Raw genomic sequence first — 18,534 nt, forward strand, 5'->3', positions numbered from 1 at the left:
ACCCTGCGCACAGCCCAACAGTGCCAACCAAGCGCATCGGTCACGGGTCAGTCGGCCGCGGGAGAAGGCGCGACGGTCGATATGGCTAGAAGTGGGCCGGCAGTAATGACGGCGACAGGCGGGCGGAAGCAGCAGTCAAATCGTCTGCAGGCTCACGTCCCCTCCCAGAGCAGCAGGGGAGCTCTCTCCCACAGCGTGAAGACGACGCGCCCGTGTTCCGTCCCTCGAACGGCTCGCGCAACAGCTGCCCTGCGAACCACTCGTCCCGTCGCATTAACTCCGCGGCAGGGCAGGCGACACCTTTGGCAGGCGAAGCGGGCGACGCTTCACCTCCGCCATGATGACCGCGTCAAAAAAGGTGCGCCACATCGTTCAATTTCGTATCCTTTTCCTCTTCCCCTTTCTCTCTTGCTACAGGGGCCGGGAAAGGGGATACTACGAAAGGGATCCTTCTCTGCGAAGGAAGCGGGCCCCGCGCCCTCCTACTGATCAGAGGTTCGAAGGCTGGCCCCTCAGAAGGGTTCGACAGCCACCCCAGAGCACTCGGGCTCCGCGCCCACTACTGGTCAGAGGTTCAAAGGCTGGCCCCTTGGAAGGGTTCGACAGCCGCCTCAGGCCACTCGGGCTCCGCGCCCACTACTGATTAGAGGTTCGAAGGCTGGCCCCCCGAAGGGTTCGACAGCCGCCTCAGAACACGCAGAGCGAGGGATGACTCTGGGTACGTCCGATACATGGCCGAGGCTCGGGCTACGCTCCTAAGGTACCCTAGGACATTTCTAAGACCAGCAGGAGCGATTCTGTAACGGAATACCATCAGAGGGAGGCATCGAGCCCTCGGACCCTATCAAACGGGACCGGGTCCGGCAAATCACATGCAGGTACTTTTGGAGCACGCCTCTGGGCCACTAGCCGACCCTTATCGAACGGGGCACGGGCGTCCACTCGGATCACCCGTTAGCAACTCACTGGAGACACCATGTTCGACGCCCTCCAAGGGCAACATGGCGCTTTCCCCTCCTCCTCCTTGTGGAAAGGCGACGGAGGGGCGTATGATAAAAGCCGAGTCAGTCCTTGACCGTCCTCTCGCTCTGTGCAGAGGATCGGGGGCTGCTCTCGCAAACCCGGCTCCGGCCAAACCGTTGACAGCGTCAACATACCAGCCCGAGAACTCGAAACCTGACCATGCACCCCGGCTACGATCAGATCGCATGAGGGAACAACAAGACCGACCGAGGCGTCACGAAAGGCACTAAGACCTCGGAGGAGTCAAACCACTCCTCCGAGGCCTCGGGGGCTACACCCGGCGGGTGCGCTCGCGCGCACCCACCGGAACGAAATGCAACCGAGAAAGGCCGGTCCCCTTGCAAAAAAGTGTGATAAAGCCTCCAAGCGAGTACCAACACTCCCTTTGAGGCTCGGGGCTACTGTTGGGGACCATATTTAGGGGTATCCCCAAGACTCCTAAAACTCGGCTGGTAACCACCATCAGCACAAGCTGCAAAGGCCTGATGGGCGCAATACAGGTCAAAGCTCCGTCCACTCAAGGGACACGATCTCGCCTCGTTCGAGCCCAGCCTCGGGCAGGAACAGTAGACCCAGGTGGATTCACGCCTCGCCCGAGGGCCTCCTCAAGCAACGGGCGCACCTTCGACTCGCCCAAGGCCCAGCTCGGGCAGGCTTCACGGAGAAGCATCCTTGGCCAGATCGCCTCGCCAACCGACCGTATCGCAGGAGCATTCAATGCAAGGATCGCCTGACACCTTATCCTGACGCGCGTTCCTCAGTTGGCAGGGCCGAAATGACCGCAGTCACTTAGCCCCTCCACTGACTGACCTGACAGGAAAACAGCGCCGCGTGCCCTGCTCCAACTGCTGTGCCACCCGCTAGGGTAAGGCCGACAGCAGCCGAGTCCAGCCTTAGGCGCCATAGGAAGCTCTGCCTCGTCCGACCCTAGGGCTCGGCCTCCGCCTCGACCCCGTAAGACGGTCTCTGCCTCGCCCGACCCCAGGGCTCGGACTCAGCCTCGACCCCGGAAGACGGTCTCCGTCTCGCTCGACCCCAGGGCTCGGACTCAGCCTCGACCTCGGAGGAGTCACCGCCTCGCCCGACCTTGGGCTCGGACCGACCACGTTACAGGGGGGGCATCACTACCCTACCCCTAGCTAGCTTAGGCTACGGGGAACAAGACCGGTGTCCCATCTGGCTCGCCCCGGTAAACAGGTAATGATGGCACCCCGCGTGCTCCCATGACGACGGCGGTTCTCAGTCCCTTACGGAAGCAAGGAGACGTCAGCAAGGACCCGACAGCCCCTACAGTTGTGCTTCTACAGGGCTCAAGCGCTCCTCCGACGGCCACGACATCACATGAACAGGGCACTAACACCTCTCCGACAGCCACGTCGGCATGTACATAGGGCTCTGGCTCCTCTCTGCTAGACACGTTAGCATATTGCTACACCCCCCATTGTACACCTGGGCCTCTCCTTACATCTATAAAAGGAAGATCCAGGGCCCTCGTACGAGAAGGTGGCCGCGTGGGAGGACGGGCTGACGGGTAGTCTCTCTCTCTCCCTCTCCCTCGCGAACGCTTGTAACCCCCTACTGCAAGCGCATCCGCCTTGGGCGCAGGACAACACGAGCCGCGGTTCCCCTTTTTGTTCCCCCTTGTGTTCCGTCTCGCGCCGACCCATCTGGGCTGGGACACGCAGCGACAATTTACTCGTCAGTCCAGGGACCCCCCGGGGTCGAAACGCCGATAGAAGGTTTGCAAGTATTTAATTCAATAATATTAGCATGTAAAATAGCATTCTCATCTCTAAGATTGGAAATAGAAACATTGCAAACATTTAAATCTTTAGCCTTAGCAATTAATTTTTCATTCTCAATTTTAAGGCTAGAGAGAGATGCATTCAATTTTTCAATCTTAGCAATCAAATTAGCATTATCATTTCTAAGACTTACAATTGAATCATCATAACTATCTAACTTCTCAACCTTAGCAATTAATTTAGCGTTCTCATTTCTAAGGATGGAAATGATAGCATGGCAAGTGCTTAGCTCACTAGTTAATTTTTCACAATTTTCTATCTCCTGAGCATAAGCATTTTTAACTTTAACATGCTTCTTATTTTCTTTAATAAGGAAGTCCTCTTGGCTATCCAAGAGTTCATCCTTCTCATGAATGGCACTAATCAATTCATTTAATTTTTCCTTTTGTTGCATGTTTAAGTTGGCAAAAAGGGTGAGCAAATCATCCTCACCATCACTAGAGCTAGCCTCATCACTAGATGTTGCATATTTAGTGGAAGCTCTAGATTTTACCTTCTTCTTCTTGTCGTCCTTTGCCATGAGGCACTTGTAGCCGACGTTGGGGAAGAGAAGACCCTTGTTGACGGCGATGTTTGCGGCGTCCTCGTCGGAGGAGGAGTCGGTGGAGCTCTCATCGGAGTCCCACTCCCGGCAAACATGGGCATCGCCTCCCTTCTTCTTGTAGTATCTCTTCTTCTCCTTCTTCTTTCCCCTCTTGTCGTCGCCCCTGTCACTGTCACTAGAAATAGGATATTTTGCTATAAAGTGACCGGGCTTACCACATTTGTAGCAAACTTTCTTGGAGCGGGGTTTGTAATCCTTCCCCCTCCTTTGCTTGAGGATTTGGCGGAAGCTCTTGATGATGAGAGCCATCTCCTCGTTGTCGAGCTTGGAGGCGTCGATGGGAAGTCTACTTGGTGTAGACTCTTCTTTCTTCTCCTCCGTCGCTTTGAATGCGACAGGTTGCATCTCGGGTGTGGAGGAGGCGCCTTGCTCGATGATTTTCTTGGAGCCTTTGATCATCAATTCAAAGCTCACAAATTTTCCTATCACTTCCTCGAGAGACATTAGTTTATATCTTGGATCACCATGAATTAATTGAACTTGAGTGGGGTTAAGAAAAACGAGTGATCTAAGAATAACCTTGACCATTTCATGGTCATCCCATTTGGTGCTCCCGAGGTTGCGCACTTGGTTCACCAATGTCTTGAGCCGGTTGTACATTGCTTGTGGCTCTTCCCCTTGGTGAAGCATGAAGCGACCGAGCTCCCTCTCGATCGTTTCCCTCTTGGTGATCTTGGTCACCTCGTCTCCTTCGTGCGTGGTCTTGAGCACGTCCCAAATCTCTTTGGCACTCTTCAACCCTTGCACCTTATTATACTCCTCTCGACTTAGAGAGGCAAGGAGTATAGTAGTGGCTTGGGAGTTGAAGTGCCGGATTTGGGCTACCTCGTCCGAGTCATAACCTTCATCCCCACGGATGGTTCCTGCGCACCAAACTCAACAATGTCCCAACTGCTAGCGTGGAGTGAGGTTAGATGGTGCCTCATTTTATCACTCCACATACAATAATCTTCACCATCAAAAACCGGTGGTTTGCCTAGTGGGACAGAAAGTAAAGGGGTACGTTTGGAAATGCGAGGATAGCGTAAGGGGATCTTACTAAACTTCTTGCGCTCATGGCACTTAGAAGTGACGGAAGGCGTGTCGGAGCCGGAGGTGGAAGGCGACGAAGAATCGGTCTCGTAGTAGACTACTTTCTTCATTTTCTTCTTCTTGTTGCCACTCCGGTGCGACTTGACGCGGGGAGGTGACTCCTCCCTCTTCTTGTTGCCGGACTCCCCCGATGGAGCCTTCCCGTGGCTTGTGGCGGGCTTCTCGCCGGTCACCATCTCCTTCTTGGTGTGAGCTCCCGACATCACTTTGAGCGGTTAGGCTCTTAATGAAGTACCAGGCTCTGATACCAATGGAAAGTCGCCTAGAGGGGGGGTGAATAGGCAAATCTGAAATTTATAAAGTTTAAGCACAACTACAAGCCGGGGTTAGCGTTAGAAATAAAGTCGCGTCCGAAAGAGAGGGCGAAAACAAATCACAAGCAAATAAGAGCGGATGACACGGTGATTTGTTTTACCGAGGTTCGGTTCTTGCAAACCTACTCCCCGTTGAGGTGGTCACAAAGACCGTGTCTCTTTCAACCCTTTCCCTCTCTCAAACGGTCACTTAGACCGAGTGAGCCTTTCTCTTCAATCAAATGGGACACTTAGTCCACTACAAGGACCACCACAACTTGGTGTCTCTTGCTTTGATTACAAGTGAGTTGGAAAGAATAATAGAGGAAGAAGAAAAGCGATCCAAGCGCAAGATCTCAAAAGAACACAAAAGTCTCTCTCTCTCTAGTCACTAATTTATTTGGAGTGATTCCGGACTTGGGAGAGGATTTGATCTCTTTGTTTGTGTCTTGGAATGAAGTCTATAGCTCTTGTATGAGGTTTGATGGCTAAAAACTTGGATACTTTGAAGTGTGGTGGTTGGGGGGTATTTATAGCCCCAACCACCAAAATGGTCGTTGGTGAGGGCTTCTGTCGTATGACGCACCGGACAGTCCGGTGCGCCACCGGACACTGTCCAGTGCACCAGCCACGTCACCAAGTCGTTGGGTTCCGACCGTTGGAGCTTCTGACATGTGGGCCACCGGATAGTCACTATTCACTGTCTGGTGCGCCTTCTGCGCGCGCAGACGCGCACTGTAGCGTTTCACTGTTCCTCTGCAGACGACCGTTGGCGATGTTTAGCCGTTACTACGCTGGCACACCGGACAGTCCAGTGAATTATAGCGGAGTGGCTCCCCAAATTCCCGAAGCTAGCGAGTTGGAGAGAATCCACCCTGGTGCACCGGACAGTCCGGTGCGCCAGACCAGGGCAGCCTTCGGTTGCTTTGCTTCTTTCTTTTTGAACCCTTTCTTTGAACTTTTTATTGGTTTATTGTGAACCTTTGGCACCTGTAGAACTTATGATCTAGAGCAAACTAGTTAGTCCAATTATTTGTGTTGGGCAATTCAACCACCAAAATCATTTAGGAAAAGGTGTGAGCCTATTTCCCTTTCAACAACGAGCCAACCCGACCAACCCAACCTGTCCTAAAAAATCTGACCCGCTCAATGCAACGGGTGGGCATGGACCATAGTTTTTGATCCGATATAATCCATGGGTCAAACACTTACCATGATTGTTGATACTCCATTCATATAGCTCTAGACACTCAAAGTGCTTAAAGATCACTTGGTGATTAATGTAGTTGCTTTGCAAATTGTTTAGGTTATGTAGGTTGTTGTATTAAACACTTGCTCTAGATTATGCCTAGTGAGTAGAAGTGAGCAATAGACACATCTAACCATCGGTGCTTGTGTGCACCTTTGTAGCTCTTTATACTTGCACACACCACTGTAGTTGTAGTTTGAGGGCTATTAGTCTTGCAAGACCACCCAAACTATGTTTAGGCGTGGTCGCCACTTTGCGGCATATTCAACCAAAAACTCGATGGTAGAGACAACGATGAACATCCAGAATCAAAATTGGAGACACTTGTGCGTGAGGACCGAATGCTATCTATATAGTTACCTAATAGGGAGCTTGGCCCTCATGTGGGCTTCTATTGCATGGGGCTCTAAAAAGAACTAAGAGAAAGTTTATGTGCTTTAAAAACATCGACACGTCAACTAGAGTTTATATCTCTATCACATTTAAGCCTTTATATTTATGCTGCATTATCTTGGTCATGTGCTTCACATTTCTAGCTTAGAATTTTACTAGTGAATAAGGTTAAAACCTATATTATATAACTCTTTAGGATAGAGATAACAACACTTAGTCAAAATTATAGTTGCACATATAAATACTTAGTTATTTGTATATATTTTGATTACACCCCGTTTGGATCATTGGAATTGAATTCCATTCTAATAATAGTAATATTAGGCATATATCAATTAAACTAATTCGGTTTTATGGAAAATATATCAGTATACTATTATTAGCAAGATATCGGAGATACTTATGTGTTACATTTTTGTTATAGAGGAGTGAGTCAAAGATCAGTCTTGTAAGTTACAGAGTAGAAACAAATTCTAGTAATACATAAAATCAGTTCCCATCCTCCACCCCATAAATTTGAGATAAGCTTATATCAGAACTTTGGAAAGTGATGGAATATCAAATTCCAAGCTAAATAGGTTATTTTATTAAGTGCATTCCAATTCCTCTAAAATAAAGGGATCCAAACGCCCCATTAAAGAAAAAATAGAGATCATAGATTGTCTAGCTCATCTCTCTTAGGCATCATCATTCCCTATAGTGTGTATGTGAGCGCTGCTACACGTATGACTCCAGTGCTAGACTTAGGTACGACTAGGAACATATACAGTCTGATTGGTTGCCTGCTACTCGCCAACCTGGTTCTGCGCATGCGTTGACCATGTCGCAGCTTTTGATTGGATGCTTGCATGAGAATGGTTGAGCCTGCATGTGTGGGTGCATCTTATACCAAACCAGACTCTTTTGGTTGCATGCGCAGGAACACAGAAAAATAGAGTTTGGGGTAAACCAGTCCCGCGCGTGCCATGCATTAGTTGCCTAGGCAACCAATCACATAGATAATGACTTGATTCATTAGTTTAGAACAAAAGCCAATAGAAGTCGTAGATCAAAGCTGGTTGTACTCCAATCATATGAATGTGTCGTTCGTGAAGAATTTTCAAGTGTGTATATATAGTACGTACATTGTGATGGTTTATATTTATAAGTGTAGAGTATAAAATATCATACATGTGTTCTATTGGTTAGATAGGTGTAAATACAGATCTAGAGCTAACAACCATAGTTCAAATTCTTATTTATGTACAATTTCAGTTTTTTACCATTTAAATATTAAATATGAAACCATGGAAAATCGGTGAAAACCGTGAGATATGTACATAATAGATATAGCCGGCCAGCCCTTATATACGGTTACAGAGATAAGGAAATATCTCGTTTGGTTCTGTTTTCATAAGCCACGAAATCTCCCCTATATATTTATATAAAAATATAGATAGATCTCTCTAATCAATCAATCTATTATTATGGGTCATCTCTATTGTTTTCATTCTCTCCATGGTAAATAAGCCCTGTACCTAATCCAAAATCACAACGCTGACCTCAGAAGCCTCAGCTCTGACGGTACATACAGCCGAGGACAAACAGTACAAAACAGGGCACTAATGTGCACCTACTGGATGAGGTTCAGCTTGGGCAGCTGCCACATGTCGCTGTGAGTTGTCATCCAATCAACAGATAGTTGGGAAAGAAAATTGGGGGAGTGAAACAAAACAACTGTGATTATAACCATAGTTCAGGTTTCGCTTGGTCGCTTCATGGTTCCCCTTCCCCCCCGACCAACCTCAGGCTGCTCCAGCTTGTGAGTTCCTTCCCAGAGTACCTTGTGCAGACCCTGATGGGTCATGCTATGTTCAGTCATGAGGCTGTTTAGAAGAGCTCTTCAGAGTTGAATTTGTTCCACGCCTCCTGTTTTTTAAAGCACGGAGCAGAATTGCTGAAGTTAGAGCATCTCCAATAGTTTCTAAAAAAAACTACTTGGTAAATTAATGAGTTTTTCAAGTGACTAAAAAAAGTTGAAAGCATATTTGTTGGCTTCCTCAAACAGTTTCCAAGATCTCGCTCACAGCAGATAAAAGTTAATTTTACATCAGAAATCCAGAACTATTTCTAAATCACCTCAACCACTTCTATACCTTCTGTCTTCCATATTTGCATCAGAAACCCTGTCATACTTATTCTTTCCCACCTCTTTCCACCTTCGGATTGGGGTGAAGTTATGCACGCGTACATATCCATGCAGCGAGGTCGGTTTTTCCAAGTGCGGAAAGATTGGGAGTTGAGACAGGGAGTGGTTGGAGAGCAGTTTTTTTTTCAATCTTGACAAAAAATCTAGATCAAAAGTGGGTTTTGGAAACTCTTGTAGATGCTCTTAGTTGGATATTTCAACTACAGAAACACAGAATTACCGTCCAGAATTTTCAGTTATTATCTATTTATCTGGTAAAATGAACATAATTATAACTGGAAAACCAAAGATCAATAGCTCCTAATGCATATATGTTATAATCATATACAGTAAATGGAAATAAAATAAATAGTGCAAAGAAATTCCAGTAATCAGCACAGTGCATTAAAAAAATTAAATTACACAACCAATAGTTGTTTTAATTCTAAGACCACTATTTTTTCCTGTTAACTTCAATGACTAGAGTATGAAGCAGGCTGTCAGGTTATTATCAAGATTAGCATTGATCTGAATGTAGGCAGGTACTTCCCAGGCACCAGATGGTGGTCCAAGCTGACACAATGATTGTTGCAATAAACATTCTGTTCTGGCATGTGCCAAAGATAACATCAAACTATAAACGCTCAGTACTTTCCATGTATCATCCAGGCACTGGCACCCCGACCCCAACTTTGCTTCCATGGACCACGCATGCAATAATTGGAAATATTAAGAGAAGCTCAACAGTAAATGTGAAAAGACCTGTGTTCAGCAAAACAGGTGACACCTATCTAGCTCATATGTTTTCTTGATGTCAGAAAAAGAGAAGTTTTTGCTGTCTTGAAACCATGTTGGCATGTAAGCAGTAAGCTGCAACAAATGTTTTGAGGGCAATACACACCTTAAGGAGATCAAAAACCTTCTCAGCGATATATTTCTGTTGGAGATTTGCACCCTTTTGCTGCACCTTGTCAGGATGGATACACAACGTTGCTTTTCTGTACACTTTTTTAACAGCAGCAGCAGTGATCAAATCGGTAAGGGATACAGGTTGCCATCCACATTCTGGCCAAAGAACCTATTCCGAAAGAATAAACGAATTAAAACAGAAAGTCATCAAAAGTTCTTTTAACTAATCAAAAACATTTCTACAAATTAAAAATAGGTTGTCTTTAAAGCATTGGCATCATGTACAATTCTTACTTTGAGTATCATGGTTGTTACGGCGGTAAGGCGGCCTACATCGGTCTAGGACTTTTTTACCTTTTAAGCACCTAAGACGCGAGGCGAGACGACTTCATAGACATATAAGGCGAATAATAACAAAAAAATACATAAGTAAATAGATAGATCATAGATATTATAGGACATACAAGTTCTAATGCATAGCATAGTTTGCAAAATACTATCATAGTTGATAGTTCATAAAAACTATTCATGTAAGACAAATTATTTTATATAAATGATTTTTTGATAGACGTGTGTGTCATAAGTGTTTATTTGCTGGTTTAGTTAAATTTGTGAAAGTTTCACTTATTTTATCTCCACGCAGCAAAAGCCGTCATCCCATACTGTAGGCTGCGACAAGCATAGGCCCGGGTTATTGTTGGTGTTTGGACCACGGGCCCTTAACCAACCAGTAAATGTGCCGCGTGGCCGGCTCTAGATGGTGTGCGAGGTGACACAAGCGATTATCCTGGTTCGGGCTACTCAAGCCCTACTTCCAGCAGAGAGGATGAGGCTTATATTACTCGCACCGTGGTGCCTGTAATAGGGGTTTACAAGCACAGCGGGAGAGGGGAAGTCCCCAAGTCCCTAGAGATGATTGAGGCAAGTGCCAATATCTAAGACAGAGTGAGAAAGCGAGAGCTCATCTTGTGTGTCTCCCCCTTTGTGGAGGGACCACTGCCCTATTTATACACCAATGGGAGCGTCCGCAGTGAAGCTGAGTCTTGTATTCGAAGGAGATGCCCTGGCATCTGACGTGACGACGAACCATGCAGTAGATTCGTGCTTGTTGACTTCCCGTAGAGAGCCGAGACCGAGACCGAGGGGTTGTCTGTACGCCCGAGCCCCCGAGGGAGAGGCCACCCATGTCGTAGTGGTTGTAAACAGCGTCCGGGTATGGGCCAAAGGCTGCTTACGGAGCACGTCATCGTCCTGGTGCGTGATGACGTCAAGATTCCCTGCAGTACTCATCGAGATTAGAGCCCCTGCTTGGTTGATGCAGAAGTCTTCCCGAGGCGCTAGCCGAGCCATCTCTCGACGTGTGCTACAGTCGGGCGGAGTGACTGTCTGCGGGATTCGCGGCGCAGTCGGTAGTCGAGGCCAAGCTCGGGCGAGGCGGAGAACTTGCCCGAGGGCCGTGCTCGGGTCGCAGAGGTTACGCCCGAAGACTCGTCCGCTCGACTTATCGTTTTAGGTGTCCCATCGAACGACGTCAGGTGGCGTGCGCGCACTGTTTGGCACTAGCGTAATCATACTGTTGCGCTAGATGTGATCGTTGTCTTGTCCAGCACTGTGCTCCACTGCCACGGCCCGGGTTGGCACACGCATTAAATGTGCATGTTCCCTGCCTATTTTCGAGTGCCCTTGTCCTATCTGCTTGAGGCCGGCTCGGGTGAGACAGGCTGGCTGAGGCGACCTCGGGCGAGGCGGAGCAAGTGGTGTTGACCTCGGGTGAGGTGGAGCTCTGCTCGAGGTGGGAGACCTTCGGGGGACGTCTCGGTTTTTTTGTAGGTGGCTCGGCTGTCACCCTTCGGGAGTTTGGTCCTTATTTCTTTGAGTGCGTTCGTTAGGCGGATAACTCGGGTGTCCCTAAGTATCGCCCCTGACAGTTATTATGAACTATGCTGAATCACCGTGAGAAAAATGTTGACCGACTGCTCGAGCCTGACCACCCAGCTCTCGTCCGAGGAAGAAACCATGGCGTCGTCTGCTCCGAATCCGTTCAGGGGCGCGGCGGACTCCTCGACGAGCACCTCTGGCTGCTGCTGTCTGATTGCCTCCACACGCGAACCTCCTCATGCACGGCAGGCGAGCGGCGCAGCAGGCAAGCGAGCACGGCAGGCAGGGCGAGCAGGGGCTGGTGGGGCGAGCTGGGGCAGGCGCAGGGGCGGGCCTACACGCAAGCAAGGGTATTCAATTGAATACCCATTATTTTTGGCAAAAACATTATGTATACATATATATGTTATGTATATACACTAAAATATTATAAAAAGCATAAAATCATACTATTTTACAACTATTCTGTCTAAACTTTGATTCTCACCGGCCCTCTTCATTTCTCTACTGTGCAACCCATCAAACAGTACAATAGTGTGATTTTAGATTGTCAAGAAAAATTATATTCTACTAAAATTTCGAATACCCATACTTCAAAATTTGGGCCCGCCCCTGGGCAGGCGGGCGGCACGAGTAGGGGCAGGCGAGCAAGCAAAGGAAGGTTTTGGGCGGGGCGAGGGGTGGGCTAGGGTTATTGGGATAAACCTGTCTTGGTGTCCATTGCATGCTATAAGGCGTCACGGCGAAGGGCGAACGTCTTATAGCATGTAGTGGACGCCATACGCCTAAAAGGTAAGGCGTCGCCTAAGTCGTCCTTTCTCCAGCGCCTTGGCACTTAAGCGGCGCTTAATGGACGCCATAACAACCATGTCGAGTATTGTCCACAACCAAACATTTTCTTGGCATGGTATGTCTCGAGAGGCAAACATTACTTCTGACAATGTTGTACAATATTGCTTAAAACCTGAAGCCAGAAATACTAGCAGTAGATCTAGGTGCCTGTATAAGAGCCTCATAGCCTAACTTGGACTAGGGGCACAAAATGGTACTCATTATGCGTCCACGGTAATAAATGGATTGTATTTGTATAAAATCACAAACGGGATGAAAACAACCATATGTTTGAGTAGACAGCTAAAGACCTAAATGCCAGTTTTTATTAAAGAAAAGCGCCCACATAACAAACATAATTTGTAAAAATGAATGAGTGAAATGCTCCAATCTAGAGGTTTCAGCTCACATATTGTAAAGTTGATAGCAATGCACGCAAATTGCCTTCTTTTCCAGCAGCCCAGCGCTTAATCTCGAAGTCCAGTGTTTCCGCAAGCCTCTGGAATTATCAGAAAAACAATTTGAATGAACTCGATGAAGTGAGGAACTAGTCACTAGCAGCCAATAAAGTGCATTTAAAAGGACAGATTATATGTTGATAATTCAAGATTATGAATTTAATCTGTATTTACGAGTCACAACAGAGTACTTACATGTCTCTCAGCCTGGTCCCTTTGTTGCTGCATGTCACGTTCATTCTTCTCAGCCAAAGCCTTTGCCTGTGAGTATAGGAAACAAATAAAAAAACATGCATTGCAATCTCTTTATCCTAAAAAGAATGCTTTAAACAAAATTCAACTAGGAACATACAAGCATCCACTACAATATCATCAACAACAAAAGCAACAAAGCATTTTTGTCTCGATCAAGTTGGGGTAGGTATCCAGGAACATATACGTATCCATAGATATTAAATTGTAGTATAGAACGCTACACGAGATGACTTTTAATTTGTGTCATAGTACATTACCGCTCGTTCACGAGTTCTTTGATGCCGTTCCAACCTAGCACGTCTTCTTTCTTCGCTCTCCCCATCAACTTCTTGAAATTCATTTGATGACGTAGGAGCTAAAATAACAAATAAATCGAAAACACAGTTACTTAAATGTTTGGACGGACACTGATTCAGTACCATACTTCTCGAACGATCAGTACCTCCTCCAAATAATGCAGACAAGTCATCAGCAACATTTGCTGTTGATGATGCCTTTTTCATTGATGTCGAAGTGGAAGTCCCTCTATTTTGCGTTTGAGAATCAAACATAGAATCCTAATAATTCCACAATTATAAAACAGTGAGGAAATTGCAACGAATAAAACTCTGGAACGGAAATTTTGGTAGAATAATCACCACAGTTGGAGCCCTTTGCTTCGGAGCACTATTAGCTCGGGCACCCATACCAAATAAGGATTCTAGATCATCTGGTTTGCTTGTTTTTTCTCTTGCAGCTGCAGCAGCAGCAGCCTGTCTTTCCCGAGCCTCAGCAGCAGCCCTTTCCACTGCTGCTCGTTCAGCTCTCTTCCTCACTTCTTGCTGAGCTCTCTCCACAGCAGCTTTTTCTGCTGCAGCCCTATCCCTCGCTTGACTAGCAGCTTTCTCCTTAGCTTCAGTAGCAGCCCTTTCGTTTGCTTCTGCAGTAGCCCTCTCTGCTCGATCTTTAGCATCCGCTGCTGCCCTCTCACGTGCTTCCTGTTGGGCTCTTTGCACAGCAGCACGTTCTGAACGTTTCCGTGCCTCCCTCTCTGCTTTTGCACGAGCTTCAGAAGCTGCCCTTTCTCGTGCCTCCTTTGTAGCCCTCTCCACTGCTTGCCTAGCTCTTTCTCTTTCTCTATGTCGCTCAAGTTCTCTCTCCTCTTCAAGTCTTCGTTGCTCTCTTTCCTTTTCCTCTTTTTGCTTCATCTCTCTTTCTTGTTCTAGTCTTTCATTTCTCTCTTTGTCCTCACGATCCTGGGCATACGACCTTATTACATTATCTCGTTCCTGTTGTTCTCTATTTCTAAGCTTTGCATCACGCTCTCTCTCTCGTACTTCCTTGGCATGTTTGAACTTTGCCTCAGCTTTATCCATAGCCTCTTTCATAGCCGCTGCTGCCGTACTTCTCTCAAATTCTTCCTCATTAAACGTATGCACATTCTGAGACTTACCCATGGTAAAATCTTCTAGTCCATCTACTGTAGAAACACCAGCCTGATTTGAGAAACTCCTTTGATGGTCATTGTTTTTCCTAGACCGCCGCAGATGTTCATCTTTTCTTGTTGATCTTGATCCATGTTTTTGCTTAACTGCAAGAGGTGGCGGTGGCCTTGAAGGTGGTGGGGCACTAGTTGGCTGTGTGAAGAGGGGAATCTCAGAAGCTGTAAGCCATATCTCATCTTCGGATTCATCAGATCTAGGTGACTGATCATTTATACCATTCCCACTATATTTCTCTGAGCCAATGTCAACATGGACATCAGAATATCTGGCAGACTGTGACTTAGGAAAGATATTTTCAAAATCCTCAACAGAAGGTTGTTGGGAGGAGTTTCTTTTAGAAAAATCCTGTACAGGGTTTGAGTTTTGGGCTCTGCTTGACTCATTCCTATCTTTCGATCCATTGTCCACCTCTGGGGTAAAAAAAGGTTCAAATTTTGGAGCCTGGTTGAAAGTGCTTGAATCCTCAAACAGACTGCTCCCAACGCTAGTACTTTCACGGTTTTTCCCTTGATATTTTGCAGCTTTACCGGATTCATCCAAGGGATCTGCGAATGGATGGGCTGAGGATGAAGTTGTTTCGAGAACAACGAAGGGGTCGCTTAAGCTAGCTGATTGCTTAGATGTCGACATGGAAACTTTCTTTTGTTTTGCACCAATAGCATCCCTGAAATTAATAAATAGACATGTTAATATGTGAACATGTTTAGAAGTGGACGAAATTGCAGAAAAGGGCAATCGTTGTCGGAAATGCAGCAAATTATTATTTTCCCAAATGCACTAGATAACCTGTTAGCCCATAAATTCAAATCAGTAGTTCCTAAGCATGTCTGAGATTCAAATGTCAAAATACATCATAACAAAACAAACTTGCGAACTATGGAGCACTCAAACAAGTACCAAACATGGCTATAAAAAAGAACGGTACAATTCTCGGTCAGATTTGTGGATGACATGGTTTTAAAGTCGTCCGACTAATCGCGATTAGTCGCGATTAGTCGGACTTATCGCTGCTGCAAGGCCGATTAGGGCCACCGACGCGATTAGGGCGACTAGAAACCTAGTCGTCCGACTAATCGCGATTAGTCGGCGATTAGTCGTCCGATTAGGCTTGTTCTCGACTAGGTGCTCTGTTTTGGGCTCCAGGCTGCTCTTTTCTATTTGGGCCGGCCCACCAGGGGAGCTGAAACTGAGCGCCAATGTGCCAATGTCGTTACCCCTCTTGTACAGTCTTTTACCCTAGCTGGAGTTGAGCGCTGCCGCCTTCATTTGCTTGCTGCTAACTGCTCTGAGCGCCGCCGCCCTCCTCTGCTTGCTGCTGCTCTGAGCGCCGCCGCCCTCCTCTGCTTGCTGGACTGGAGATGGACTGCTGAGTGCTGACTGCTGTGTTGAGCGCCGCCGCCCTCATCTTCTTGTTGGAGCTGGACTGCTGACTGCTGAGCGCCGCCTGCTCTGCTCAAAGTTCAGACCATCCTCCACTCCCTTTTGCTCTGTTGTTCTTTTGCTGGAACAGAGATGAGCACTTCTGGTAATCCCTCCCTCCTCTAGTCTTTTGTTCTTTTGCTGGAAACAGAGATGAGCACTTCTTGAGTTGCTCTTTGCTTGCTGCAGATGGGGATGGGAGTCGACTAGGATTTGCAATCTAGTATACTGTTATATATATATGGTCCTGTTATAGATGGACGACTATAGGACGACTAGAGAGTCGACTAGGATCGACTAATCGAGCTAATCGACGACTAATCGCGATTAGTCACCTTATCGGTGCTTAGGCGACTAGAGTCGACTAGCCGACTTTAAAACCTTGGTGGATGACTTAGCATATGTACCAGTACAGGTCCAGGAAACCAACACCAACAGCACAAAAGGATTTTCTGACAAGGTGCATGGACATTGATATGAATAATCCTTTTATTCATTGATCTGGCAAAATGGAAGATAACTAGATAAGTTTTCAAGCATCATTGCACTAAGTTATTTAGATAAACATGAAGTCAAGCCTATCATAGTATAATAGGTTATTAATTTTCAAAATACGATAAATATTAAATGCATATCGTAACTGAGGGAAACTGATAATTTTTGCGATGTAAAGCTCTATGTATAACAATGTACATCATAAATGCTTTACTAACTGGTATGTATTACCAAATCAAACATAGATCATAAGGAGGCTAGAATCTAATTGTCAAAACATCCAACAAATGAACCAGCATAATTGGTCCAACTCGATCAACAGCCACATGATCCTATAGTTACCGAATACCGACAAAATCTTCCGGTTCAAATGATCAAACTGACAAAGTTATACGTATATCCAATCATAGACCATGCATACGGACAACATAACGTCTATCAATCCCATGCACATTGAATTGCATATTACCTTTGCCGCGGGGAGCTTCTCCCGCCAAAGCTTGGGATCAAATAATCGAACCCAGTAGCCGCCACAGCCGTAGGTGCCTCTGGTTTCCTCTTGTCATCCACCTCTTCCCTCACCTGTGAGCTCTTACCAAATCCACCGAGCAGGTCATCGAATGCGGGGGGCGCCTCGCGGCTCTGGCTTCCACCGAACACATCGTCATAGGGCACCGAGGAGCTCTTAACCCCAGGGACCCCGATGAAGATGTCATCATCGTAGACCGGCTTGTCGAACACCGGCGCGGAAGAGTGCTTCGGCTTAGGCGGCGGCGCGGTGGAAGCGGGCTCCTTGAACGAGTTGAAGATGTTATCGAGCGACGGCGTGGCCTTGGGCGGCGGCGGCGGGGCGGACCCGAAGAGCTCGTCGTAGGAGGGCGCGGAGGGAGCGGCGGACCCCACGGCGGATCTGGTATTGGTCCAGGCGGATCCGGAGGGACTCGAGGAGCGGGCGGCCGACATGGGCGCGGCCTTCCCCTGCGGGCGGAGGCCGAAGTCGCGGGCCAGCAGGCCCTGGAAGTCGTCCATGGCGGGCGCGCGGATCGACGGCTGCGACGCTCGCTCGCGCAGCAGCGGTAGCGAAGCCTACGCAGCTTGCCGATCGGCGCGCGTGGCGGGGCGCGGGGAGGCGGGGCGGATCTGGGCAAGAGCACGTACCCTCGCCGGGGGAGAACCGCAAGACGTGAGGAGGCAATCGGAGGAATGGGGTCGCGGGGCCCGGCGTCGGTGGGATCGTCGGAGACGCGGCGTTGCCGGAGTGGAGTGATCGCCGGCGATGGCGGAGCGGCGAACCGGAGCGGGCGAGTCAGAGTAAGAGAGAGAGAGCGGAGGAGGTGGTCTCTCTCTCTTCTCTCCCACACGCCGGTGACTGGCGAGCGGGCCCGAAGGGCGCGAGCGATATCATATCATTGCTGCCTCGTGGGGTCTCCATCTTGCGGGTCCCAGCGAAAAGTGAAAGGGGAAGTCACGAGGAAGCTTTAGCAAACTGGCGCGCACCACTGACATGTGGGGACACAAAAAAGCGGCCCGAAATGACAGTGCCTTGTGACCCGGCGCGGAGAATGGACTTTCCGGACGCGCAGGGCGTCGGTGGCGACTGACGACTGCGCGTCTGCGCCTACGCTCGCTCGTCTCTGTCGTCGGCGATGCGCGCGAGCCAGGTGGGGGATCCGGTGCACGGGACCATTCGGGGATTGAACACGTGGTGACATGTTGTTGGACGGTGCGGTGTGCCGTGTTGTAGGGCACTGGGGTCTGGGGACGGGAGAGGCGAGGTGGCGGCCCAAGGCCCGGTCCTGCCTTCCCTCGTGCGCGGACCGCGGCCGCGGGTGTCCCGATCCCGAGTCCCGCCCGACTCAGCCAAACGAAAACCAGTAATGTTGGTTGCATAGGGTGAGAAGATTAAATCTCTTTTTATTTAATTTCGATTAATAAGATTTAATCTCTTCCAATACATTTCAATCCATTCTTAATCAAACAAGCATTAACCAGGAACCCACGTACCCGTACCCGTCCCGCGAACTTCTCTTACCTAAATTAGTTACTTTGATGTATTAAAATTCTATCAAAAACTTAACACATAACTTTGGCAAACTAAACTCTAAAGTAGATGGTTCTTATTATTTTTAATCTTGCTAGTTGCTTGTTTAATTTTTATTGATTTGATATAATTTATTTA

At 47.8% G+C, this 18,534-nt stretch overlaps 1 protein-coding gene across 1 annotated transcript; it reads right to left on the reverse strand.

The window, feature by feature from the left end:
* Nucleotides 1–7,773: 7,773 nt before the first annotated feature.
* Nucleotides 7,774–17,795, reverse strand: LOC103640949 (auxilin-related protein 1). Its single transcript, XM_008664388.3, has 8 exons — nt 16,825–17,795; nt 13,596–15,105; nt 13,400–13,514; nt 13,215–13,312; nt 12,898–12,963; nt 12,654–12,743; nt 9,528–9,704; nt 7,774–8,367 (listed from the first exon to the last, which is right to left on the reverse strand). The coding sequence occupies exons 1-8, from the start codon at nt 17,382–17,384 to the stop codon at nt 8,329–8,331; spliced, it is 2,655 nt and encodes an 884-aa protein (XP_008662610.1). The 5' UTR covers nt 17,385–17,795; the 3' UTR covers nt 7,774–8,328.
* Nucleotides 17,796–18,534: the final 739 nt, after the last annotated feature.

This window comes from Zea mays, chromosome 10 (assembly GCF_902167145.1).
Source record: "Zea mays cultivar B73 chromosome 10, Zm-B73-REFERENCE-NAM-5.0, whole genome shotgun sequence".
NCBI lineage: Eukaryota > Viridiplantae > Streptophyta > Magnoliopsida > Poales > Poaceae > Zea > Zea mays.